Raw genomic sequence first — 25365 nt, forward strand, 5'->3', positions numbered from 1 at the left:
TCCATACAAACAGCAATGACATTTTCCTTTATTGGGCTTTTGTTTGAACTGTAGCTGATATACTCCCTGCAGAGTCTCAGTAATAGTTAAAAACATATTTATTTCCCCCCATCTGATAAAATATTGTTATCATTCCATTTTGGTTTTCTTCAAAACCGCCTTTAACTCAGCCAAAATAAAGTCCAGCTGAGTTTTCTTATGGCTTAATGCAGGAGTGTGGAAATCCACAGGAAATGTGGATGACTATTATTCCAACATTACAAATGTTCAAGAGAGTTTTTTAAAGTGTATTGAAATTAAAAGGAATGCCTGGGAGCAGAACATTTAAAACTATATAAACAAGTACACATCTATGAGAAATTATCTTGCCTTTTATCAACAACTATTTAAAAATCAAAAAGAACATGTAATAAAATCAAAGCAAAACTTCCTTGGTAAAGTCTGCTGCTGGAGAAGATGGTTGATTACTTAATTTCATATTAGGAAGTTGGTTGCACCTGTGTGTGCCGAGTGACATATTACATATGAAGAAAAGTTTATGATAGGAAATTCCAGCCATTTGGGGCAAAGTGTTCAAGTAGTGGGGAATTGTTAGGTCTTGGGCTAGTTATCTCCCCACAAAATACCTTACATTATTCTTTAAATTAGATTAATGTTGAGCGAAGTTTGATTTCTCTCATTGTTTGTGTGTGAAGTGACTTCGCTTGAGAAATTAGCCTAAAAGTCTGTGTTACATGGTCTGATTCAAGATTTATATCAGTTTGTGAAATTTGACACATATAACTTATAATTAGCCTGCTTCATCTTTCCCGTATTGAAGTTTGTTTCTCATTCATTCATTCATTCATTCATACTCCACCTTTAAGGCATCTTTCTTTGGAAAAGTACACGCGTGTCACCCGTGTATAACCAGCCATGCCTTGGTCCAATCCCAGCGTTAAGTCACATTCAAAGAAATACGTATATCAGAGAAAAGAATTGAAGATAACTCAAATATTTACTTCACCTTTCAGAAAACATCCAAGGGGGTAATAAATGCCTTATATTTGATAAAACTTTAAACTCCTCTTTCTCATCTCTCTGACCTTTTACATGTCTCTCAGCTGCTTCCCCAAACTTTCTCCTTTTTGAAACCCTTCCCATATCCAGCCAGTGTATCTCCTCATGTGCTTACCTTTTCCCCTTCTTTCCTTCTAGGTTTATTTTCTTCTATTTCTTCTCTCACTCTATTTCCTCTTCCACTTCTCCCCCTAATTCATTTCCCACACCTGTGTTCATAAGCTCAGCACCAGGAAAAGGAAACAAACAAACCCAGAATCCCATCAGGAGGCAGCATGAGTAAGGAGGCTGAGATCATCCACATGCTATTATATTTTCTCTTCGTTGCACTTATTAAAGAAATTACAATATACTATTTAAAAATGGAAAGTCCAGACCAGGGAACATATAAATTGGCATGAAAAATGGGACAGTAAATTGCATGCTGCTATTAGTTGTATGGCTGTTGCAGAACTACTTCATGGTTAGTGATAAAAAGGAACTCCTTCCCATATTTTTTCCTGTTAATGAGTAGAGCACATTACCAGTCCCTCTGATAACAAAGCCCTTCCTAGTCCTTAACTCTCTAGTGACTAAGGAAAAACTTCCCCTTCGCCCTTTGAAGCTTCACTGAAAAATGAACTCATGAAAGGCAGGTTAATAAGAAAGAAGCATACAATTGTTTTTTAACATGCATGAGGAAAACCTAAATGTTTGGGAGACCACAAAGTGTTTACCCAATCCTGCAATGGGGTACAGAAGCTTCTATGCCATCTTGAGGTCACAGAAAGAATGGGGGCTCAGAGCATGGCCAAAAATCAGATTACAGTGGCAAGACACATTATGGGGAGGGAAAGAAGAGGAGGCCTGGCTTGTGAAGGGGTCTTGTTATATAGATGAAACCTGATAGGTAGCAGCCGTCAGAGAGGATAGGTGGTAAATGCTTCTTTCAGATCTTTGAAGGTGTCAGACTCTCAGTTAAATCTTTCCTAGATCAGGACAAGGGAAGACCTGGCTGGATTGATGTAAAACTGCCCCATGAAAAACAGCTTTGCAGGGGTACTTCTGTTTGCAAGCCCTCAGAACAGCCATCTCAAAACATGTCAAAGAAGCATGTTCTGGAGTGAAATGCTTTTATTTTCTTCACTAGAGTTTGGTGTTCTCTGGTTCTCCAACACCAGCTGAGTATCCAACAGTTCCATTCAGTTTTGACACTAACTTCTCAGAGTCAGCCTCAGACTCCACAGATTTAAGGGTTCTGTTGTAAGTCCCAGGTCCCCGGACCACCTGTGCTTTTGTCCACCTTGACTGCAAATTTGAGGTTTCCCCTGACCGCCTTCTTCAGGTTTGAGAGTTCACTAGAACTGCGCAGGGGACTCAGGAAAACACTTTTCTTATACTTAACCAGTTTATTATAAAGGCTATAACTCAGGAACAGCCCAATGGAAGAGAGACAGAGGGCAAGGTATGGGGGACTCAGGGATGGTAGGCTTGGGGATTCAGGGGTGGTGCCAACAAGCTTCAATGCCCTCTGCAGGTGTGCCACCTTCGCAGTGGCTTAATGTGTTCATCACCGTGCAAACTTTCAGAACTTCAACATTTAAGGGATTTTCTTGGAGGTTCATTACCTATGCATGATTGATTAAATCATTAGCCCTTGGTGATTTTTGTTTGTTTGTTTTTGAGACAGTCTCACTCTGTCACCCAGGCTAGAGTATAGTGGAGCAATCTCAGCTCACTGCAACCTCCACCTCCCGGGTTCAGGCAATTCTCCTGCCTCAGCCTCCCAAGTAGCTGGGACTACAGGTGCATGCCACCACGCCTGGCTCATTTTTGTATTTTTAGTAGAGATGAGGTTTCCCCATTTTGGCTAGGCTGGCCTCGAACTCCTGACTTCAGTGATCAGTCCAACCTCAGCCTCACAAAGTGCTGGGATTACAGGTGTCAGCCACTGCGCGAGGCCTAGCCCTTAGTGATTTAACTCTATCTGCTGTCCCCTCCCCTCTTGAGAAGTGGATTGTGGGGTAGGGCCAAAAATTCCAACCTTTTAACCCTGGCTGGATCTTTCTGGTGACTAGCCTCCATCCAGAAGCTCTCTGGGCTCCTCCTTCCCTCTGCAACTTTGAGTCATCTCATTAGAATACAAAAGACACTCTTCTTCACTCAGGAGATTCCAGTGTTTTAGGAAATCTGTACCAGGAACCTGGGGACAAAGACCAAATACAGTCATGTTCCACGTAAGCCACTGGCCTCATTTATGATGGTGGGTCCATAAGATTATGATGGGGCTAACAAATTCTATCATCCAGTAACATTGTCACCGTCATAGTGCAACACATTACTTGGTGATGCTGGTGTAAACAAACCCACTGTGCTGCCAGCTGTGGAAAAGCATAGCACATACAATTATGTACAGTGCCTAATACTTGATAATGATGATAAATGACTGTGTTACTGGTTTATGTATTTACTACACTAGCTATTATTATTTTAGAGTGTTTTCTGATTATTAAAAAAAAAAAAAAAAAAGCTAAACAGAACAGCCTCAGGCAAGTCTTTTAGGAGGTGTTCCAGAAAAAGGCATTGTTATTACAGGAGAGGATCATTCCATGCGTGTTATTGCCCCTGAGAACTTCCAGTGGGACAGGATGTGGAGGTGGAAGACAATGACGCTGATGTTCCTGTGTAGACCCTGTGTGTTTACGTCTTAGTTTTTAAACTAAGTTTAAAAAGTAAAACAAAAGGGTTAAAAATGTTAGAAATAGAAAAAAAGCTTATAGAATAAGCATATAAAGAAAGAAAATATTTTTGTACAGCTGTACAATGTGTTTGTATTTTTAGCTAAATATCAAAAAGTTATTTAAAAATTGATAAAGTAAAAAAGTTATAGTAAGCTAAGGTAGTTTATTATTGAATGAAGAAAAAATATATATAAATTTAGTGCAGCCTAAGTATACGGCATTTAGAAGCAGTAGAGCACAGTCAGCACATTTACTCACCACTCACTCTCTGACTCCCCAAGAGCAGCTTCCGTACATGGTAAGGACCCTATACAGCTGTATCATTTTTTCTTTTCTTTTTGAGACAGGGTCTTGCTCTGTTGCCTAGAATGAAGTACAGTGGCATGATCATAGCTCACTGCAGCCTCAGCCCCCCAGGCTCGGGTGGTCCTCCCACCTCAGCCTTCTGAGTAGCTGGAACTACTCAGGATGCCACCTTGCCTGGCTAAATTTAAAAAAAAAAAAAAAAATTGTAGAGACAGGGTCTTGCAATGTTGCTTAGGCTGGTCTTGAACTCCTGGACTCAAGCAGTTCTTCTGCTTTGGCCTCCCAAAGTGCTAGGATTATAGGCTTGAGCCATCATGCCTGGCTACCATTTTTTAAATACCATATTTTTATTTTACCTTTTATGTTTTTACACCTGTTTAGATACATAAATACTTACTGGTTACAACTGCCTACAGTATTCATTACAGTAACCTGCTGTACAGTTTTGTAAACTAGTAGCAATGGGTTCTACCATATAGCCTAGGTGTGTCATAGGCTATTCTATGTGGGTTTGTAGTAAGTATATTCTATAATATTTGTATAATGACAAAAATCACCTCGTGCCACATTTCTCAGATCGTATCCCTGTTGTTTAGCAAGACATGGTTATATTTATTTATTTTTTGTTATACCACAGGTGTTCCTGTGGTTGGCTAAAATCAAACTGGTAACTTGAGAGGTGGCCATTGTTGGGTTTTTTTTAAGAGCGTGACCAAGACCGTCTTGTGATTGGATGGTCATTGTCCAAGATTTTTCTTCAAAATCTATTTTGGGTTTACCTTTACATGTGAATGAATTATCGAGACTCAGAGTTCTGCACTAACTTCAGAAGGAAAAAAATTCAGAGTAGGTACTACCAGTCTACCAGCCCAGGAATTCTGTTTTTAAGCAATGTCACTTCCCAAGCAGTAGCCAGCATGTAGCAATTGGAAAAAAATACCTCTAAGATGTTGAATAGACATGTTGGATGTAAACCAACTACATTGAGAGCATCTGCCAAAATAAGTTTTAAAATTTCATACCTGATATTAGATTATTATTTCTGAAACTACCTATAATGACAGAATGATTTATGAGGTCATGTCTAGTTTATGACAATGAAAGTATATTATCATAAAAGGGTAAGTATATGTATGTCTAAAGTTGTTCAAAAGCAATTTCAGATTAATATAGTATATTTTTTAAAGTTGAGAGAGAAGTTAAGCTAGAACATATTGCAATTTTATGCTACTTATAATTGTTTTCTGTCATCAGGCCATTTCTGCTGATCATAAACTATGTTTCCCTTACGAGGCTTTCAGTAGAACATTAATTTATATACTAAACTGATTAGTTTCAGGATTCTGTATTTTAGCTCTTATTTCCTTCAGTATTTCTACAGTTAAAGCAGTTGACAGGAAAGTCGGTTAAAATTGGATGACGAAATCACTGGCATCATTGAGTTTGCTTGCTTGAGATTTTTCAAGATAGTATGCTTTGTGTTTGACTAAAATGTCCTCAAGAAAACAACTGTTTGCTGTTCTTCTGGAATTATGTCACTGCAATATATTGCTGTTGCAGCAAAATATATGTGTCACGAACATATATGCCAATGCTGCTTTCTATAAGATTCACTGAGTAGTCAGAATACAGTTCGTTTTGAGTAAAAAGCATTTCTAAAAAAATAATTTAAAAAGGTTTCCTTTATTAAGGAGTTCTAGCAAAATAAAAAAAAAATATTTTAGAAGACTTTCTTGGCTTTGTAGGGGATTATAAACAGCTTTGTGTAAGGGATTATAAACATTGATTAACTGATTCAATGTAGATCTAAGTAATTAGATATGAAAATGAGACTTAACTCTTTAGAAATCCTACCTGTTAAAAATTTCCTTCCAATGCCCCACTTCCAAGAGACTGTTTTGAAGTCATCCAACATAAATAAAAAAATTCACATCTGTAATATTCTCATTGCAGATTTCAGGGTAGTCTTGAATAAACCTTTTGCTTTTGCTCTAGAAATATGTTTATTGCTACTCACTGCCAGCAGTGAATTTTTTCAAGTATCATAGACAATACATCGAATAGCCATAGTAGTGATTTAGACATAGACACTAACACACTAAGATATGATGCTCAGTTTACAATTATTTGTAACATAAAAGTTAAGTTAGCCAGTGTGGTAGGCTGAATAGTGACCCCCAAAGATAGCCAGTTCCTAATCCCTGGTACTTGAGAATGTTACCTTTTATGGCAAAAGAGATTTTGCAGATGTGATTAAGGGCCTTGAGATAGGAACATTAACTTGGATTATCTGGATAGGTCCTATATGCAATACTAAATGTGCATATAAGAGGGAGGTTTGACTGCAGATAAAACAGTGTGCCATGCAGGTGGCTTTGAAAATGGACGAAGAGGCTACCAGGAATATACCTCTAGAAGCTGGGAAAAGCAAGGAAAGAACCTCTGATGGGGAGGATGGCCCTGTGGACACCTTGATTTCAGCCTGGTGAGTCTGATTTTAGACTTCTGACCTCCAGAACTATAAGAAAATAGATGTGTGTTAAGTTACCAAATGTGTGGTAATTTGGTACAGCAGTCGTAGGGAATTAATACATCCGGTCAGTTTAACTATGTTAAATAAGCTACGTGCATAATGTCATTGTAAAGCAAAAGAGAATAAACAACTTCCAGATACTTTGTTTACATTTCTCTTTGTCGAATTTGATTAACTTCTCAGTTGCGGTGTTTGTCAGCTTATTCTTGGTTGATAAGCAGTAAAATTCCTAATATTTAAATGTATTTGTAGGCCTTTTTGGTGACTCATAGCACAACACAATTCTCTTGTTACCTGGAGCGAGTTCCCTTTTCTGGTTCCCTTCCTTAGTTTATAGATGAGATATATATTACCATTGTCTGCACCATCAATTTCTCTAAACCGTTTTTAGGCTGTGACTCAGCATTCTGACTTCTAGAAAAGGGAACCAAATTCTCACACGGGGCAATGTATACATTCAACAAAAGCCTGTTTTGTTTTATAAATACAATGTAGACATTCTACACAGTGTGCATCCATTTTGCAGCAGTGTCATTTTGATCCTGGTACCGGGAGATGCTTATAAGGTTTCTGAAATGTCCCACCCCAGGGCTCCTCTGAGAGAGTGTGAATTTGGTTTTGGCCACTTCTGGCCCCCACACGTTGGTTACCGGGGTCTTCTAAGACCTGCTGACCCACCACTGTTTTAATAGTACAAGGAAATCCTAGAAAAGGAAAACTGAATTGTTACAGTTTCCCCGATTAACATTCTGTTTTTCTGTCTTTATTTGAATGTGGTTGTTCTTTGAGGCTAGGGGAAATGCTGTTGTGTGTTTGTATACCCAGCTGAAGGATATATTGCTAGTTATTGAATGCAAAGCCAAAGAATCTCTTTTCCTAACTGTATTGGTTCTTTGAAGCCGGAGTACTTTCATTTTAACTGATGAATTTCAGTTTTAGCAGTGGGAAGAATCTCATTATCACGATTAGAAAAAAGGAAAAAAAAAATGCATGTCTCCATGGGTGACACTAGAATCAGGAACGTCCACAGGTTTTTCCAGTGATTACTCTTAAACCTTTTGTTTTTATTTGGCCAGAATTCCAAGAGAAAATTTTCTTCAAGTGAGTTGTTGTTTTAACTGTTACTCTCACTTTGCCTGTAAGTTTGACTTAATTTGGCATATAATGTATCATAAATGAGGATTTTCAGTGGAAATGGAAAACTATGAAATGACAAAATGAAATAACGTTCAAAAAGTGATGTTTTTCTAGAAATAATAAGTGGCTTTGCATTGATGACTAAATTCATAGCAGAGTTAAATACAATTAATATTTATGTAGAGAAAAAGGACATGAACATATATTAATACCTGACATTTGTCACATACCTTCTTTGTTATGTTAAATATGTTGTGTTTTATATGTTCTCTCATTTACTTGGATTCTTAGAAATCCCCGAGTAAGAATAACAGCAGCAGCACAACAAATTAGTAACTTTTGTTTATTAAGCTCTTCCTGGAAACCAGGCACAGGTTGTGTTTAATAGTAAAGTGAGCTTTCTGTGTACCATTTCCTTTAATCACCATTAAAAACCCATCAGAGGCTATTATTTTTATGTCAAGGACAACAAACCTTGTTGGCTTAGAGTTAGTAACTCGCCAAAGGATGTGCATCCAAGGTACAAGAGGATTCAAACACAAGTGTTTCTGCCCAAAGACTGACCTTCCATTGTCAGAGGTGGTAAAAGTCAGAATTAGACAACCAGGAAAAAACAGCCTAGGCTCTGAAGGTCAGAACAATACAATGACAAGGTTGCAGCCAGAACAGCCAAGAAAAGCACCAAGAGAGGGTCCCTGGAGGGAGACAGACTAGCTCTATCTGACTTAAAAAAAAAAAAAAAAAAGGCATGGGATTGCAGTCCAGCAATTTACTGAGATAGCTGGACTCAGGAGAAAGAATGAACCACTAAACAAGAGTTAGCAAAATGTTGCCATAGCTGCAGATATTTAATTTTGTTGTTGTTTGTTAGCCTTGTAAATCCAAAAGTAATACATGCTTACTGTACAAAAGATTCAACACCACCACATTACATACCTATAAGGTAAAAGTTCGTGGCTGGGCGCGGTGGCTCATGCCTGTAAATCCCAGCACTTTGGGAGGCTGATGTGGGTGGATCACGAGGTCAGGAAATCGAGACCATCCTAGTCAACATAGTGAAACCCCGTCTGTACTAAAAATACAAAAATTAGCTGGGTGTGGTGGTGCTGCATGCCTGCAATCCCAGCTACTCCGGAGGCTGAGGCAGGAGAATCGCGTGAACCAGGGAGTCGGAGGTTACAGTGAGCCGAGATCTCACCACTGCCCTCCATGCAGTCTGGTGACACAGCAAGACTCCGTCTCAAAAAAAAAAAAAAGTGAAAGTTCTCCTTCTCTCCCCACTCGTTGACCAACCGTTTTCTCATACATCCACCAAACCTGTATAAATACATATCTATGTGTATATAGTTGATCTTTAGGGATTTTGCTTTTTTTGTTGTTTTTTCCACAAAAATGGAGTCACGCTGCAATACTGTTTTACATCTTTTTTTCATGAAATAATGCTATACCTACATATTTCATATTAGTACTCTATTTCCCTACAGAGGTAATTTTAAAGAAAAATTTTGTATTAAAGAAGACTTTCATGGGTCTGTTCTCATGGTTGGTCAGTTTTGATGTTTTCTACTTTTCTTCCTGGAGCTATTAGCCCCAAATTATAGAGCAGTGTTTTGTTGTTATTCTTGGTTTGGTTTTAGGTTTTTTTTGTTTGTTTTTATTTTTGCTTTTAATAGCCTTTGTAAACGAATAGGGTTCTGACTGTCTTGGCCTCTGGACTTATCCAAGGCTAGAAATTCTGCAGTGGAAGGAAAATGTAATCCAATGTGAGACTTAGGAAAAAAAACACAAGTGCAAGACTCTTGGGACGGTTTAGTTTGGATGTTAAAAAAAAAAAATTTTTTTTTTTTTTTTTTTTAAATCAAAACAAGTTTAACACATTTCCTCCTCTTCTCCGCCAAGGGCAAACTGTTAGAGCCAGATAGGACCTTGAAAATCATGTTAGCCTCTTGCTTTTGTTTACTTAGAGGTCCCAGGGGATTTATCCTATTTCCAACGCAGGTTGCAGGGCTGATTACAGAGAAAGCCAAGCCCAGAACCCATATCTGTGTTCAAATCTTTCTGTGAGTGCGCAATCCATTGAAGCCCACTAAATTTTCAGGCCCCCACATAGTTTGTAGAATTTTCAGAGTCCAGCGGATTTTATTTAAAGTCGAGGTATACATATATGCCATAGTACACATTTAGAGGGGCTTCTGGGAGGCCCTGTGGCAGTTGGCTGTAACCTAGGCTTGTGAATTCCCGCTCCACAGCTAAACTATGCCCTATGACCTTGGGAAATGGTCCTAGTTTTTCTCACCCTTCCTTTTGTTTTCTGTAAAATAGAGATAAAACTGCCTACCTCATTGGGCTTTTGTGAGGATAGACTAGCATTTGTGAAGTACATAGCCTGGTGCCTGGTTCCTTAGTCAGCTTAGTAGTTCCTGTTAAAAGAAAGCTCTTTAAAGCTTTTCATAAGTTTTTGAAAAGTAAAATTCAGTTTTAAAAATGGGACAATATTTATGTGTTAAATTATTCTTACAGTAGGAAAGAGATTTCAAAGACTACTTAAAATATTTTTAATATATTATTGTACATGGTATAAAATTCAAAATGTACAAATGAAACACATTAAAAAGTATTTGTGTGTGTGTATGTACCCTTGTACACATATTTTCTGCATATACTCGTTACATTTTAAATACTGTATCTTTACCCTTCTCTCTAATGTCTTGCAGATAGGACTAACTATAGCTCTTGATCAATATTGTCTAGTACTTTCTGTGATGATGGAAGTATTCTGTATTGTCTAGTAGAGTAACCACTAGGATATGAGTCTAGAAGTGTATTTCTTACAACAGAATAATTTTAAAGTCAATTTTACTTAAACGTAGTAACTATGGGTGACTGGCCTGTGGCTACCGTATTGAACAATGCCATACAAGATATTTATGTCTATGTTGCATTTTTCAAAAGCACATGGATCCCAAATTTTAAAATGAAGAGTAACTATGGGTGACTGGCCTGTGGCTACCATATTGAACAATGCCATACAAGATATTTATGTCTATGTTGCATTTTTCAAAAGCACATGGATCCCAAATTTTAAAATTAAGAACAAAATCATATATAACTGTGAATTTAATATTAATTAAAGCAGTCTGTAGTTCTGTACATTTTAAATTATGTGTGACTAATATGTAGAAAGCTGAAACTGGATCCCTTCCTTATACCTTATACAAAAATTAATTCAAGATGGATTAGAGGCTTAAATGTTAGACCTAAAATCATAAAAACCCTAGAAGAAAACCTAGGCAATACCATTCAGGACATAGGCTTGGGCAAAGACTTCATGACTAAAACACCAAAAGCAATGGCAACAAAAGCCAGAATAGACATATGGGATCTAATTAAACTAAAGAGCTTCTGCACTGCAAGAGAAACTACCATCAGAGTGAACAGGCAACCTACAGAATGGGAGAAAAATTTTCCAGTCTACCCATCTGACAAAGGGCTAATATCCAGAATCTACAAAGAACTCAAACAAATTTACAAGAAAAAAACAACCCCATCAAAAAGTGAGCAAAGAATATGAACAGACACTTCTCAAAAGAAGACATTTATGCACCCAACAGATACATGAAAAAATGCTCATCATCACTGGTCATCAGAGAAACGCAAATCAAAACCACAATGAGATACCATCTCACACTGGTTAGAATGGTGATCATTAAAAAGTCAGGAAACAACAGATGCTGGAGAGGATGTGGAGAAATAGGAATTTTTTACACTATTGGTGGGAGTGTAAACTAGTTCAACCATTGTGGAAGACAGTGTGGTGATTCCTCAAGGATCTAGAACTAGAAATACCGTTTGACCCAGCGATCCCATTACTGGGTGTATACCCAAAGGATTATAAATCATGCTACTCTAAAGACACGTGCACACATATATTTATTGTGGCACTATTCACAATAGCAAAGACTTGGAACCAACCCTCATGTTCATCAGTGACAGACTGGATTAAGAAAATATGGCACATATATGCCATGGAATACTATGCAGCCATAAAAAAAGATGAGTCTGTGTCCTTTGCAGGGACATGGATGCAGCTGGAAACCATCATTCTCAGCAAACTGTCACAAGGACAGAAAACCAAACACTGCATGTTCTCTCATAAGTGGGAATTGAACAGTGAGAACACTTGGACACAGGGCGGGGAACATCACACACTGGGGCTTGTTGCGGGGTGAGGGACTGGGGGAGGGATAGCATTAGGAGAAATACTTAATGTGAATGACGAGTTGATGGGTGCAGCAAACAAGCATGGCATATGTATACCTATGTAACAAATCTGCATGTTGTACACATGTACCCTAGAACTTAAAGTATAATAAAAAATAAATAAATAATGTGTGGCTAATATATTTTATTTTAAAATCAAGTTGCTTAAATAAGAAGATGGGAGTTCATTTTGGAGAACATGCTGCGAATCAGAGAAAGCTGTGAAATGGCTGTTTGTAGAATAGCAGATCTCAACCAAATCAGAACATTTAATTCAACTTAAAGTGGAAAAATTCAGAAGATTAAGAAGCAGCATATCTCAGAACATGGGCTCATTTTCCATTATTTTATTCAAGAAATATTTACTGAGTACCTAATGTGTGCCATGCAAGAAAGGAACTTGCCCAAGACCCTGACTCTGCTTACTGCCAGTGCCCCAAACTCATTTCCTTTTGTAAAAGAAAAAGCTTCAGAAGAAAATCAGTTTTCGTTCAGCTACTACAAGTGATTTATTTAGCAGGAGCCCCTTGCTCACTTCTGTAGTCAGTCGGCTAACTCTGGGCTGGAACACTAGTAGGGAAAAAGTGAAGTATGTGTTCATTCTATGAGTGCCTACACCATTTTAATGTAAAAAAGCCAAGAGATTCCAGAATTTAAAAAGCTTTTTAATATTCCTTTATGGAAAGGTATAAATAAGCTCGGAATCGTGGTGTCCAGCCACATTGCCTCATTCTTCTGCCCTTGGGGAAGCCCACAGTGTAATTTGTCTTTTCTTTTGGCTTTCACCTTGTCTTCCCCAAACAGTGATTGCTTCTTATGTTAGCATTGCATTTGATTCATTTTTTGCACTTCGAAAATTTTCTGTTATGACATGTTTTGTTTTCATAATAAAAGAAGAAAAATAAATAATATCATAAAACATAGTCCAGGTCACAGAGTTGTTGAAAGCCTGACAAAGCAGAGATTGTGAAGAGAAGGTAAATTGGAGTGGGAAAGATAGGATTAGAAGATAGAATTGACAAAGCTTGACTACAGTGTAAAACACTGGTTTTATGTAATTGTGATCTATTTTAAAGAAAGACAAATGCAAAATAAAGGTTTTGGTTTTTTTTCCCACTTGTACTCACGGCAATCAAATCTTAAATGTATTTCATTATTTTTCAGTCACTCATCGTTTAAGATGATTTGCCAAGTGTATTTTTAGCCCACAATATAAAATCAGTGTATATTTGGGGTCATGAAAAATGCTTAGATGAAATAATGGGAGTTCGTTTTTCTGCAAGACCATTTTTTTTCTGTTTATCTTAAGTTAATGATAACAAATCCCTATTGTGAGATTATCTTACTAAGATAGGTACTGGCTTAAAAACAAAAAGTAAGGACTGAAAGATTAAAGCCCTGAAAAGGAATGCTTGAAGAGCATTAACTTTACCAGATTCCTCAGGTTGGCAGCTATTCCCCTTTGCAAAAAGTGTTAGAAATTGATCTCTTTACTTGGAAGGAAGGATTTTACAGAGGGCTTCCAGAAACACATCTGATTTCCAGTTGCAATATCAGAATATTCTAGTTATATTGATAATCTCCAGAGAAACAAAGTCTATGAGTACTCTAGTCAAAGCAAAAGATTATCTGATTGTAGAATTTCTAAGGTATTATTTCTAAGGTATTCTAGCTTTTTTTCTGAAGTAACAACTGTGTTTGGCTATATGTGTTGACAATAATAGTCTGTGTAGAAAAGGGAGAGAAAAATAAAACAATGTATCCCATTTTGTTATTTCCAAGAGGAAAATGAGTCTCTAATGAGATGTCCCCAAACAGTGCTGCCGTTCATCAAAGCACATGCCCCAGATCTGAGTGAGTTTAATTATCGTGGGGACAGTGAAACAAGGACATTTAAATCAACTTAAAGTGGAAACATTCAGAAGATTAAGAAGCAGCATATCTCAGGCTGCATAGAATTAATATTAATATTTGACATCTCTTTTCTCTTAGAAGGAATCATCTTTGGAAGGGGGCAACAAAGTTAATCCCAAACATGTTTTTGATTAGCCAGTACATCAGAATCAGCCCATCATTTTGGAGAAAGAGATCAGTTCTCTGCATAGATAAGCCTTCCAATGTTAAGAGACAAGCTCTGTGTGGTATCTAGATTGCTGCAGAATAATTTGAGCCTCACGCAGGACTTTTGATCAGAAGAGAAATTTTGATCAGGAGGGAAATTGTTTTATTAGGGGTATTATCTGAACTTTGCTAGAGCTATTTACTCCTTTACCAGAAAAATAAGTTAAAATCTGAGGATAGAAAATAATATGTTTCATGAAAATAATTCCTTTTTATGAGTCTCCAATTGTTTGGTTGGTGATTTTTGGTTATTTATTTATTTATTATTAATTATATGATTCTTTCAATAGCTTTTGGTGGTACAAGTGGTTTTTGGTTATGTGGATGAATGGTATAGTGGTGGAGTCTGAAATGTTAGTGCACCTGTCAACTGAGTAATGTACATTGTATCCAATATGTAATTTTTTTATCCCTCAGCCACATCCCACCCTCCCCTGGTTCGTTATTATACTATGTATGTTTTTGCATCCTCATAGCTTAGCTCCCACTTATAAGCGAGAACATGTAATATTTGATTTTTTCATTCCTAAGTTACTTCACCTAGAATACTTACCTCCATTTCCATCCAAGTTGCTGCAGAGGACATTATTTTGTTCTTTTCTGTGGCTGAGTGGTAGTCCATGGTGTATATAGACCACATTTTCTTTATCTACTCATCAGTTGATGGGCACTTAGGTTTATTCCGTATCTTTGCAATTGTGAATTGTGCTGCAATAAACATACACATGCAGGTATTGTTTTCGTATAATGACATTTTTTCCTTTGAGTAGATACCCAGTAATGCGATTGGTGGATCGAATGGTAGATCTACTTTTAATTTCTTTGAGAAATCGCCATACTGCAAAGGTTGTACTAATTTATATTCCCACCAGCAATGTATAAGTGTTCCCTTTTCACCACATCCACACACAACATCTATTGTTTTTTGACTTTTTAATAACAGCCATTCTGGCTAGAATAAGGTGGTATTTCACTGTGGTTTTAATTTGTATCTCCCTGATGATTCGTGATATAGAGCATTTTAAAAAATATATTTGTTGGCCATTATATATCTTTTTTTTTTTTTAGAAATATCTATTCATGTCATTTGCCCACATTTTAATGGGATTATTTGCTTTTGTCTTGCTGATTGAGTAGCTTATAGATTCTAGATATTAGTCCTTTGTCAGATGCATAGTTTGTAAATATTTTCTCCCATTCTGTGGGTTGTCTGTTTACTCTCATGATCTCTTTTTATTTTTGTTGTTGTGAACAAGCTTTTTAGTTTAATTAGGTCACATTTATTTTTGTTTTTATTGCATTTGCTTTTGGGGTCTAAGTCATAAATTCTTTGCTTAGGCCAATGTCCAGAAGAGTTTTTGTTTGTTTGTTTGTTTTTAAGAAAGAGTCTTTCTCTGTCACCCAGGCTGGAGTTCACTGGCGCAATCTCAGCTCACTGCAACCTCCACCACCTGGGTTCAAGTGATTCTCTTGCCTCAGCCTCCTGAGTAGCTGGAACTACAGGCAGATGCCACCACACCCACCTAATTTTTGTATCTTTAGTACAGATGGGGTTTCACTATGTTGGTCAGGCTGGTCTCAAACTCCAGACCTCGTGATCTGCCTGCTTCGGCCTCCCGAAGTGCTGGGATTACAGGCGTGAGCCACCACGCCCAGCCCAGAAGAGTTTTTACTAGGTTTTCTTCTAGAGATTTTGTGGTTCAGGTCTTAGAGTTAAGTCTTTAATCCATCTTGAGTTGATTTTTATGTGTGGTGAGAGATAAGGGATGCAGTTTCATTGTTCTACATATAGCTATTCAGTTTTTCCAGCACCATTTATTGAATAGGATTTCCTTTCCCCGATTTATGTTTTTGTATGCTCTGTTGAAGATCAATTGGTTGTATTTGGTTTTATTTCTGGATTCTTTATTCTGTTGCGTTGCAATGTCTATATATCTATATTTATACAGGTACCATGCGCTTTTAGTAACTATAGCCTTGTAGTATAATTTGAAGTCGGGTAATGTGATGCCTTCAGATTTGTTCTTTTTGCTTAGGATTGCTTTGGCTATTTGGGCTCTTTTTTGGTTCCATATGAGTTTTAAGATTGTTTTTTCTAATTCTGTGAAAAATGATGTTGGTATTTTGATAGGAATTGCATTTAATCTGTCGATTGCTTTGGGCAGTATGGGCATTTTCACAATATTGATTCTCCTAGTCCATGAGCATGGGATGTATTTTTATTTGTTCATGTCATCTACAGTTCCTTTCAGCAGTGTTTTGTAAGTTTCCTTATAGAGATATTTTGAGTTATTTTTTTTTTCTCTTTCCTTTTTCTCTTACTGTCCTTGAGTTCTTGATTTGATTGTCAGCTTAGTCATTGTTGCTGTAGCAGTGCTACTGATTTGTGTACATTGATTTTGTATCCTGAGACTTTACTGAATTTATCAAATCTAGGAGTCTTATGGAGGAGTCTTCAGGGTTTCTAGGTATTTGATTGTATAATTGGCAAACAGAGATAGTTTGACTTCCTCTTTTTTATTTTGGATACTCTTAATTTCTTTCTCTTTCCTGATTGCTCTGGCTAGGACTTCCAGTTTTGGTCTTTTAAACAAACCTTAAAAGATGGCTAAACTAAGAGATGGGGAGTATATTCATCTATGACTTTTCCTCTGCTGCTCTGTCTCTTATGCTATATACTAATTTATTAGCCAATAAATATCTAAGAACCTGGCTGCTCAGTGTTCAGTAAATAATAGCCTCGTTGAAATACCTTGTTGGAATATGGGACCTTTATCTCAAAGTGGAATGTCTCATTTTTCTCACCATGCTTAGTTGTCATGTCTTTATGATTGTATTAGGGGATATTTTACTATTTCTGTTTCTGTTTGTGTTATATGTTGATGTGTATTATGTCAGTTAAGCCTAATAAAAGATCCTATTAGAGACCCAAGGAAGTACAATTGTCACCATTTGAGATATAAGAAAACAAAGGCTCAAGGTGTGAAATTCCTACCCTGAGGTAAGAGTTCTCTTAAGTGTTGTAGCCTCAGGGAGGGACCTCTCTAGCATGTCAGACTGATTTGTTTGACATCACAGAGCAATGCAGTGTAGTATCAAGTTTCAGTCCCTGTGTATCTTACAGTTATCTCATTTTTCTACCCAAACAGGTTCTTATTCATTGACCAACATCAAATAGGACATATGCTCAAGAGGGTGAAGGAAATAGAAATGTATAAGATAAATCTTACTGTGCCTAAATACTTTCTATGTAGGCACAGGGAAAGGGGACATAGTTTAAAAATATGTATTTACATATGAGTAGAGTACAACATATACTAGAGGCCAAGGCCCTTGTTCTCAAAGCACTTAGATTCTGGTAAGCCAAAAACATTCTCGACTGTCAAGTACAGAGTGACATATCCATTAATTACAGAGTGTGTGTCAACTGAAAATATTTTGAGGTATTGGCTTTCAGTGAATTCTGATAAACTTTATCTCTTACACACATCTTTGGCTCAGGAGTAAAGAATTTGTAACATCAAATATGTTAACTAATAATCAGCCAGCTATCAGTAATCATAATGAAAATCATGTGTTGTCATTATGGCATTTTTCTATCTTAGGAAATGCAGCTCTTTCTTCACTACTATTGCCGTATGTTTAAAGGAAAAGAATTACTCTTATGTGACCCAGTTCACACCTTGTCAAATCCTTTTACTCGGTATGTGAGCCAGTTACAAAGGGCTTGTTTTTACGAATGTGCTTGCCCATCAGTCCAAAAGTACCGCTGAAACCAGAAATATTTTCTTAAAATGTAATCTTCCAAACATGGCATTCTGGTAGCATAACCATATATTGTGATTTTAAAAAATGCTCAACATTTCATAGCCTATGGAAGAATCTCATTTTTCCTCAGGCCTATGGCAGTTCTCAATAATTTTATGAGATGTAGTATTGACTATATCAAGTTGAAGAAAGGTCACAGATCTCCATGTAAGAATTTGTAAGTGATTAGAAAATAAAAAAGAACAATAAATGTAATGAAACATATTATAAGGAAAGTGTTTTCTGTATCAGTTCATTAGTTTTCAAAGCCCAGCAGCATGAAATTAATACGATTTCTACCAGCAAATCATCTCTCCAATGTTTTTTCTTTTTTTCCCCTCTTTTCTTAGATTGAAAAAGAAAAAACAAGCCAAACAAAATGCAGAGACAGCCTCAGCCATGGCTACAAGGACTCATACTGGGAAGGAGGATGCCAATACAGTAGTTTTAGAGCCAGACAAGTGCAACATTGCTGTGGAAGAGGAATATATGACTGATGAGAAGAAAAAGAGAAAAAGTAATCAGTTAAAGGAGATTAGGCGTACAGAACTAAAGAGATATTATAGTATCGGTGAGTATTCATGGCGTTACTGCAGTATTTTCATTTAAAAAGCCTATAAGAATTTTTAAAAGGCTATCATTTGTGATGGATCATAATAATGGTAACAGTTTGTGGAGCAGCTGCTATGTGCCCCTGGCCCTTGCTTTATATACATAATCTTGCGTAAGGGGATCACACTAAAATAATGTCTCATTTAAATTTGTGTTCCCAGCATTTAACACAGTGCCCAGCATGTATTGTGTACTAATAAATGTTTATCTGAAGAAGAGTCACTTTCTCTTTATGAGAAATATTTTTCTCAACGTATGTAGACATATTCATAAATATGCCGATAGAAATGCCTGTACTTTTTGTCATTTGCTAGACAGTAGAAAATGGAGGAGACATGGCCTAGCATCTGTCAGTTAAAAAAAAAAAAAAAAAAAAAAAAGCCCTAGGAGTCTTTTTTTTTTTTTTTTTTTTGTTGTTGTTGTTGACAAGGAGTCTTGCTCTGTTGCCTAGGCTGGCGTGCAATGGCATGACCTCGGCTCGCTGCAACCTCTGCCTCCCAGGTTCAAGCAATTCTTCTGCCTCAGCCTCCTGAGTAACTGGGACTGCAGGCGCCCGCCACCACTCCTGGCTAATTTTTTGTATTTTTAGCAGATGGGGTTTCACCATGTTGACCAGGCTGGTCTTGAATTCCTGACCTCAGACACTTGGGAGTCTTAAAGGGAATCTTGAAATGAGTCCACAGTGTTACATAGTTTCTCAGAACAACCCCTGCATCTGAAACTACATTCGCAGAAGTGGCATATCTAGCTTGACCTGAATCATCCATCTCATACCTACTGTTATATCACATACACTCATGGATTTTCTTTCAAAGAGAATGCAAATAAATGAAATAAATAAAGGGTACCAGGAATCAGAACTTGGCATGGTATACAGGTTATGGCATAGTTGAGATTGCTAGGAAAGGGAGAGAAAACTGAGAGCAGTATCTGAGAACACACTGCAAATACGGTAAATGAAATATGGTTTTGTAGCAGAGCAATGACACTTGTTCTGAGCCACCCTCAAGTTGGTCCTAGTTAATACCAAAGTTACAGGAAGACATACGTTTATGTCTCCATGGTTTTTTTAATTTTATTTATTTATTTTATTTATTTACTTATTTATTTTGAGATGGACTCTCGCCCTTCGCCCAGGCTGGAGTGCAGTGGCCCGATCTCGGCTCACTGCAAGCTCTGCCTCCCGGGTTCATGGCATCCTCCTGCCTCAGCCTCCCCAGTAGCTGGGACTACAGGTGCCCGCCACCACGCCCAGCTAATTTTTTGTATATTTAGTAGAGATGGGGTTTCACCATGTTAGCCAGGATGGTCTCGATCTTGACCTCGTGATCTACCCTCCTCGGCCTCCCAAAGTCCTGGGATTACAGACATGAGCCACCACACCTGGCCGTGTCTCCATGTTTAATGTAACCTTCCAACAGTGTTAGAAGACATATGGCATGGCATGCAGGTCATGGCATACTTGAGATTGCTAGGAAAGGAGAGAAAGCAAAGGGCAGTTACTGAGAACACACAGAATACGGTAAATGAAATGTGGCCTTGTAGCAGAGCAATGACACTTGTTCTGGGGTGCCCTAAACTTGGTCCTAGTTAATGCCAAAGTTACAGGAAGACATACCTTGTATCCATGTTTAATGTAACCTTCCAACAGTGTTCAAAGATAAAATGGACTGCCCTTTAGGTAGTAATAAGTGCTGCATTGCTGATGTTGCTACCATACAGGCAGATGCTCTCTCGGCAGCCGAAAGCATGTGGTTTGTAGCTTTACAGTCGGCTAAGATGATTGTATAATGTATTACATGTCTTAATGGATGTTTTTAATCTCAAGCTATTCAGTATTTTATAAAAAGCTGTAACTGTCAACCTGTTGAAAGATACTTATGTGCTGTTAATAAGCTTCCTCTTAAAATGTAAATATTAAATATTATCCCTTATTTCCAAAAAGAGGAAAAGGATTAAGGAAAATTGCATTTCATATCTTTTGTTTGTTTTGAGATTGGGTCTTGCATTGTCACTCAGGCTGGAGTACAGTGGTAGGATTATAGCTCACTGCAACCTCCGACTTCAGGCTCAAGCAGTCTTCCTGCCTCAACCTCCTGAGTAGCTGGGATTACAGGCACATGACACCACACCTAGATATATATATATATATATATATATTTTTTTTTTTAAGAGAGAGAGATGGGGTCTCACCATAAAACTGGTTTCAAGCTTCTAGCCCCAAGCAGTCTTCCTGCCTCGAAGTCCTACCCTCCAGCAATCCTCCTGCCTTGGCCTCCCAAAGCATATATATATATATATATATTTCTTTTTTTTTTTTTGAAGGGTTTTTGTTTGTTTAATACATCTGAAAAGAATGCATATACAAAGAATTGAGACATGAGAAAGCATTGGTTCAACACTAATGAATCTACAAGAATTAGGATTGGGAAGGTAGGAAAGATTACCTCAACATTTTTAAAAATTGGAAACTGCAACCAAAATAAGCTGATAAAATCCCTATTAGCACTTATTAAGAGTCTTTATTAAGACTCTTTCCATGATTTTTATTAAACTAGAGAGCCTCACCTGGCTGCTCTAGGGTTCCTCATATGCAAAACAGAAATAAGGGGATTCCCCTGACTGGTCCCCATGTTGTTAAGTGTTCTCCCCACCCCCCCCTACCCCCAGCTTCTTAAAGAAGCAGACCTCCATCCTCCTAACTTGAGAGGATGTGAATCATTCCACAGATGTCTGTCTTCTAGCACCACCCCTCGTATTTCCTCTACATACCAGGTCTTCAGCTGCATTCTAGGAACACCATATACTACTGAGCTGCAAATCTACGCTAAGCATATAAGACAATGACTGAGAGGGAAAAAAATTTTTTTAATTACAAACTCAATTCATTTGGTGCATTTCAAAGGTGCAATACTTTTCTTCATTTATCAGTGAAAGAAGTTAGAAATCAACTTCCCAAAAAAAACAGTGAATGGCAAACAAATGTCCTTGAAAGTCACAGTCACATATAGTGCGTCCTAGAAAAGAGGAGGGGCAAGACAGGCTCCACCCACTTTCATGAGTTTCATCAAATACTGGATCTACTCAAGGGTGGAGAGAAAAGGCAACTTTCAAAAAGGAGTATGTTATTAAATGAGGCATTTACTATACTCCTTCCTAAGAGCACCAGATGGGGAACATGTTTTCTAAACTAGATCTAGGAAGTGGAATGTGGAATCAATCCGTCCTCCTCCCCTTAAGGGCTATCCACTGGTTAATGAATTAAAAAAACAAGACTAAAAAACAAACCCCACACACACTCCCCCCCAAAAAAGAGGAGGGAAAAAAAAAAAAAACAAAACACTAAGATGTCCCAGATGTCTCCAGAGTGGAACCAGGGAGCAGCTTCAACAATTCCAATTAGTCTGTTACAGTCATCCACAAGCATGCCTTGCTTTTAAACCAAAAAAAAAAAAAAAAAAAAAAAAACCCACTACTTTTTTTTTTTTTTTTTCAAACAACAAAACAAAAACTAGTACTAATCACTTTTCTGACAATACACAATTACTCAAAATTAACTAGTACTGGGAGGGGAAAGGGGGGGCCATACCTATGGGCCTTGTCTCACACGAGTGCATGTGGGTAGGTGCAGGGCATTTGTCATTATTGCAAAAACGAATTTTAATTTTTAATCTTTAGTTTGATTTAAACATTGCTTTTAGTATGATGCCGACACCAGCTGTGCAGAAAGGGCTCTGGAGAGATGTTCATAGCAGCACACACCTGCGGCTCTTCTTCGGTTCTGGAGGCTCCAGGGCAGCCAATATTGCTTCGTCAAATACATTCTTGAGGCCTTTCTGTGTGAGTGCGGAACACTCCACATACTTGACAGCCTTCAGGTCACGGTCCAGCTTTTCAGCAGTCTCTGGAGGGATAGGCTTCTGTTTGTTCTTGGCAAGTTTCTCAATAGTGGAGGGGTCATCTCTGAGATCAATTTGAGTCCCAACAAGCAAGAAAGGAGTCTTTGGACAGTGGTGAGTTATCTCAGGCACCCACTTTTCTTTCACATTTTCAAATGAAGATGGAGAGACCACTGAAAAACAGACTAGAAATACATCTGTTTGTGGATAACTCAGCGGTCGTAATCTGTCATAATCCTCTTGCCCTGCAGTATCAAAAAGTCCAAGAGTATATGGTTCTCCACCAATCATAACTGTGACTGCATAGTTGTCAAAAACAGTTGGTACATATTCCGATGGAAATTTGTTTGTCGTGTAGGATATCAGGAGACATGTTTTACCAACAGCACCATCGCCCACAACAACACACTTAATTGTCTGCATTGCTGAAATAGTTTTGTATCCACTTTAAATATTTCAAATCTAATGTTGACCTCAGCTTCTCCACCGGGGCGTTGGCAGCACTCCTTTTTTTTTTTTTTTAAATACTGAGTCTCACTCTGTCACCCAGGCTGGAGTGCCATGGCACAATCTCAGCTCACTGCAATCTCTGCCTCTGGGGTTCAAGTGATTCTTCTGCCTTAGCCTCGCGAGTAGCTGAGATTACAGGTGCACGCCATAATGCTTGGCTAATTTTCATTCTTTTAGTAGAGTCGGGATTTCACCATATTGGCCAGGCTGTTCTTGAACGCCTGACTTCAAGTGATCCACCCACTTTGGCCTCGTAAAGTGCTGGGATTACAGGCGTGATCCACTGCACCCGACCCCAAAGTGTATGCTTTTTTTTTTTTTTTTTTTAATGATTTCTCACTGTATTAGGATAGCCTTTTTATGTGGTATACTCTGTCGCATGTGTAATGCTGAGTCTGAAACAATGCCCTTCATTCTTTACCTGACTGATTCTTTCTTGACTTAACAAAATCAGCTCAATCATCGTTTCTTCCAGAAGCCCTCCTTGTCCCTGTCCAGGTTAGACTGCCTTTCTGCATTGTTATTATGGATGTACTTGATTACCTATGTACAGGCTGGGGTGACTTAGACCCTAGAGTATTAGCTTTGTGTAGTGTCTTCAGCGTGACAGGTGCTCTTTAAGTGTGCACTGAAAGAAATAATTAATACGTACATAAATAATACTCTTTTTAATTGTTGGAGTTTCAAGAAAACTCTGGAAGAGCATAGGTAATAATGTAGTCATTGGGTCAGAAGTATCCTGTGATTTTATTTGGTAGCAATAAGTAAAGAAATGTGGCCAGGCTCAGTGGTTCACACTTGTAATTTTACCCAGCACTTTGGGAGGCTGAGGTAGGAGGATCACTGGAGGCCGGGAGTTCAAAGCCAGCTCAGGCAATGTACAAGATCCTGTCTCTACAAAATATACATTAGCCAGGCGTAGTGGCATACGCCTATAGTCCCAGCTACTTGGGATGCTGAGGTGAGAGAATTGCTTGAGTCCAGGAGTTGGAGGGTACACTAATATACTGCACTCCAGGCTGAGTGACAGAGCGAGACACTGTCTCTGAAACAAACAAACAAAAAGGAAATGCCATTAAAGTTTATCATCTCTCAAGAATGACAATGATAGCAACCGGTTTGGAGGTTTGAGGCATTTCCTCAGGAGAACCCAGTGCTTAGATAAAACCTCTAGGTGAAATTCCAGGGTTCCTTGACCCTTTCCAAATCTGACTAGAGTTGACAAACTCTCATCTTGGCAGGTTTGCTGACTCTCCCAGCATCTGACCTGGCGTGTTTCTCAGTCCCATCCCAAGGTGATGTTCTCTACCACTAGATGGAGCATCAGACCTCAAGTCAAGAGCATCTCAGTTCACTGCTGCTTTTGGTGGCTCTAGTCTAGGAGGGAAGGGGAGACTTTGCCATTGCATGCCAGCCTGGGTGACAAGAGTGAAACTCTGTCTAAAAAGAAAAAAAAAGAAAGAAAATGGGAGGATCTCGTTGACTTGCTAAGGATTTGGGATTTACCTTGTAGTCAGTGAAGAGCCATTGGAGGAGAATGTCAAGAGAAAAGGAAATTCTCTACTTTTTGTTTGCTCTATATTTAGTTTACCATCAATTCTGTGATTAATCTAACATGAAGACAGGCTGTGCTGGTCTGAGACTAGGGCTTAGGGGAAGGAGCACACTGCAGCAACACACAGCAGCATTTGATGGTCAGTATAGTGTGTGAGGGAGAAATAAAAACAGAGTCAAAAATTGATAGACTAGGAAGCTCAAGAAGGAGGAAAGAAGATAATGAATTTATATTTGGAGATGTTTTTGAGGTGCCAGGTAGATTTGTCTAGAGGGGCCTAAATTTCAGGTGAAAGGCCTACAAATTGCTACTTACAGATGTCAGATGAATCCACATGTGTAAAACAAAAGTAATCCAGTGAATATACAGAGAGCCAAAATGAAAAGTTAATGGACAACAAATAATAATGAATGTATAGAAAAAAAGACTAGGAGGATATATAACAATATGTTGATAGTTGTTTTCTCTGCTTACAGAAATTGCAAGGCAGTTTTTTTTGTATAGTTATTTTTAATATTAATCAGAAAATAAAGAGTTGAAAATAAAGTAAAAGTAAGAGCTTTGCAAAAATCAAAAGCATTAGACAAATATGAAGTTCTATAAGCAATATATAACAAAATAATTACTTTCTGTAGGTATCTATTCCACATCTGTAACATCATCTGCCTGATCTAAAGAAGTGTATTTTGACAAAATAATGTTTTCACTTGTGAAATTACTTTTATCTGTGCCTCACTTAATCCTTGGGTAATAAGTCATTGCTATCTCCTGACACTTAGGAAAACACAACAGTTGAGATACTAATAAAGGATGCTTCGGAAAGATTGAGTCACTAGAATTGCCTCA

General features: G+C 37.9%; 1 protein-coding gene and 1 pseudogene across 13 annotated transcripts in view; one reads left to right on the forward strand and one right to left on the reverse strand.

The window, feature by feature from the left end:
- Window positions 1-25365, forward strand: part of LOC105465552 (nuclear receptor coactivator 7) — a 165044-nt gene that overhangs the window by 65518 nt on the left and 74161 nt on the right. For 12 of the 13 annotated variants that reach the window (XM_011714018.3, XM_011714017.3, XM_011714021.2 and 9 more), the window contains one exon: window positions 18294-18514. In XM_011714018.3, coding sequence (XP_011712320.1) covers window positions 18294-18514 — 221 coding nt within the window. Of the gene's footprint in view, window positions 1-6454; window positions 6571-18293; window positions 18515-25365 lie in introns of all 13 variants that reach the window. The other variant, XM_011714023.2, reaches the window with a different exon arrangement.
- Window positions 21404-22953, reverse strand: LOC139363296 (cell division control protein 42 homolog pseudogene; annotated as a pseudogene).

The sequence above is a fragment of the Macaca nemestrina genome, chromosome 5 (genome assembly GCF_043159975.1).
Source record: "Macaca nemestrina isolate mMacNem1 chromosome 5, mMacNem.hap1, whole genome shotgun sequence".
Taxonomy (NCBI): domain Eukaryota; kingdom Metazoa; phylum Chordata; class Mammalia; order Primates; family Cercopithecidae; genus Macaca; species Macaca nemestrina.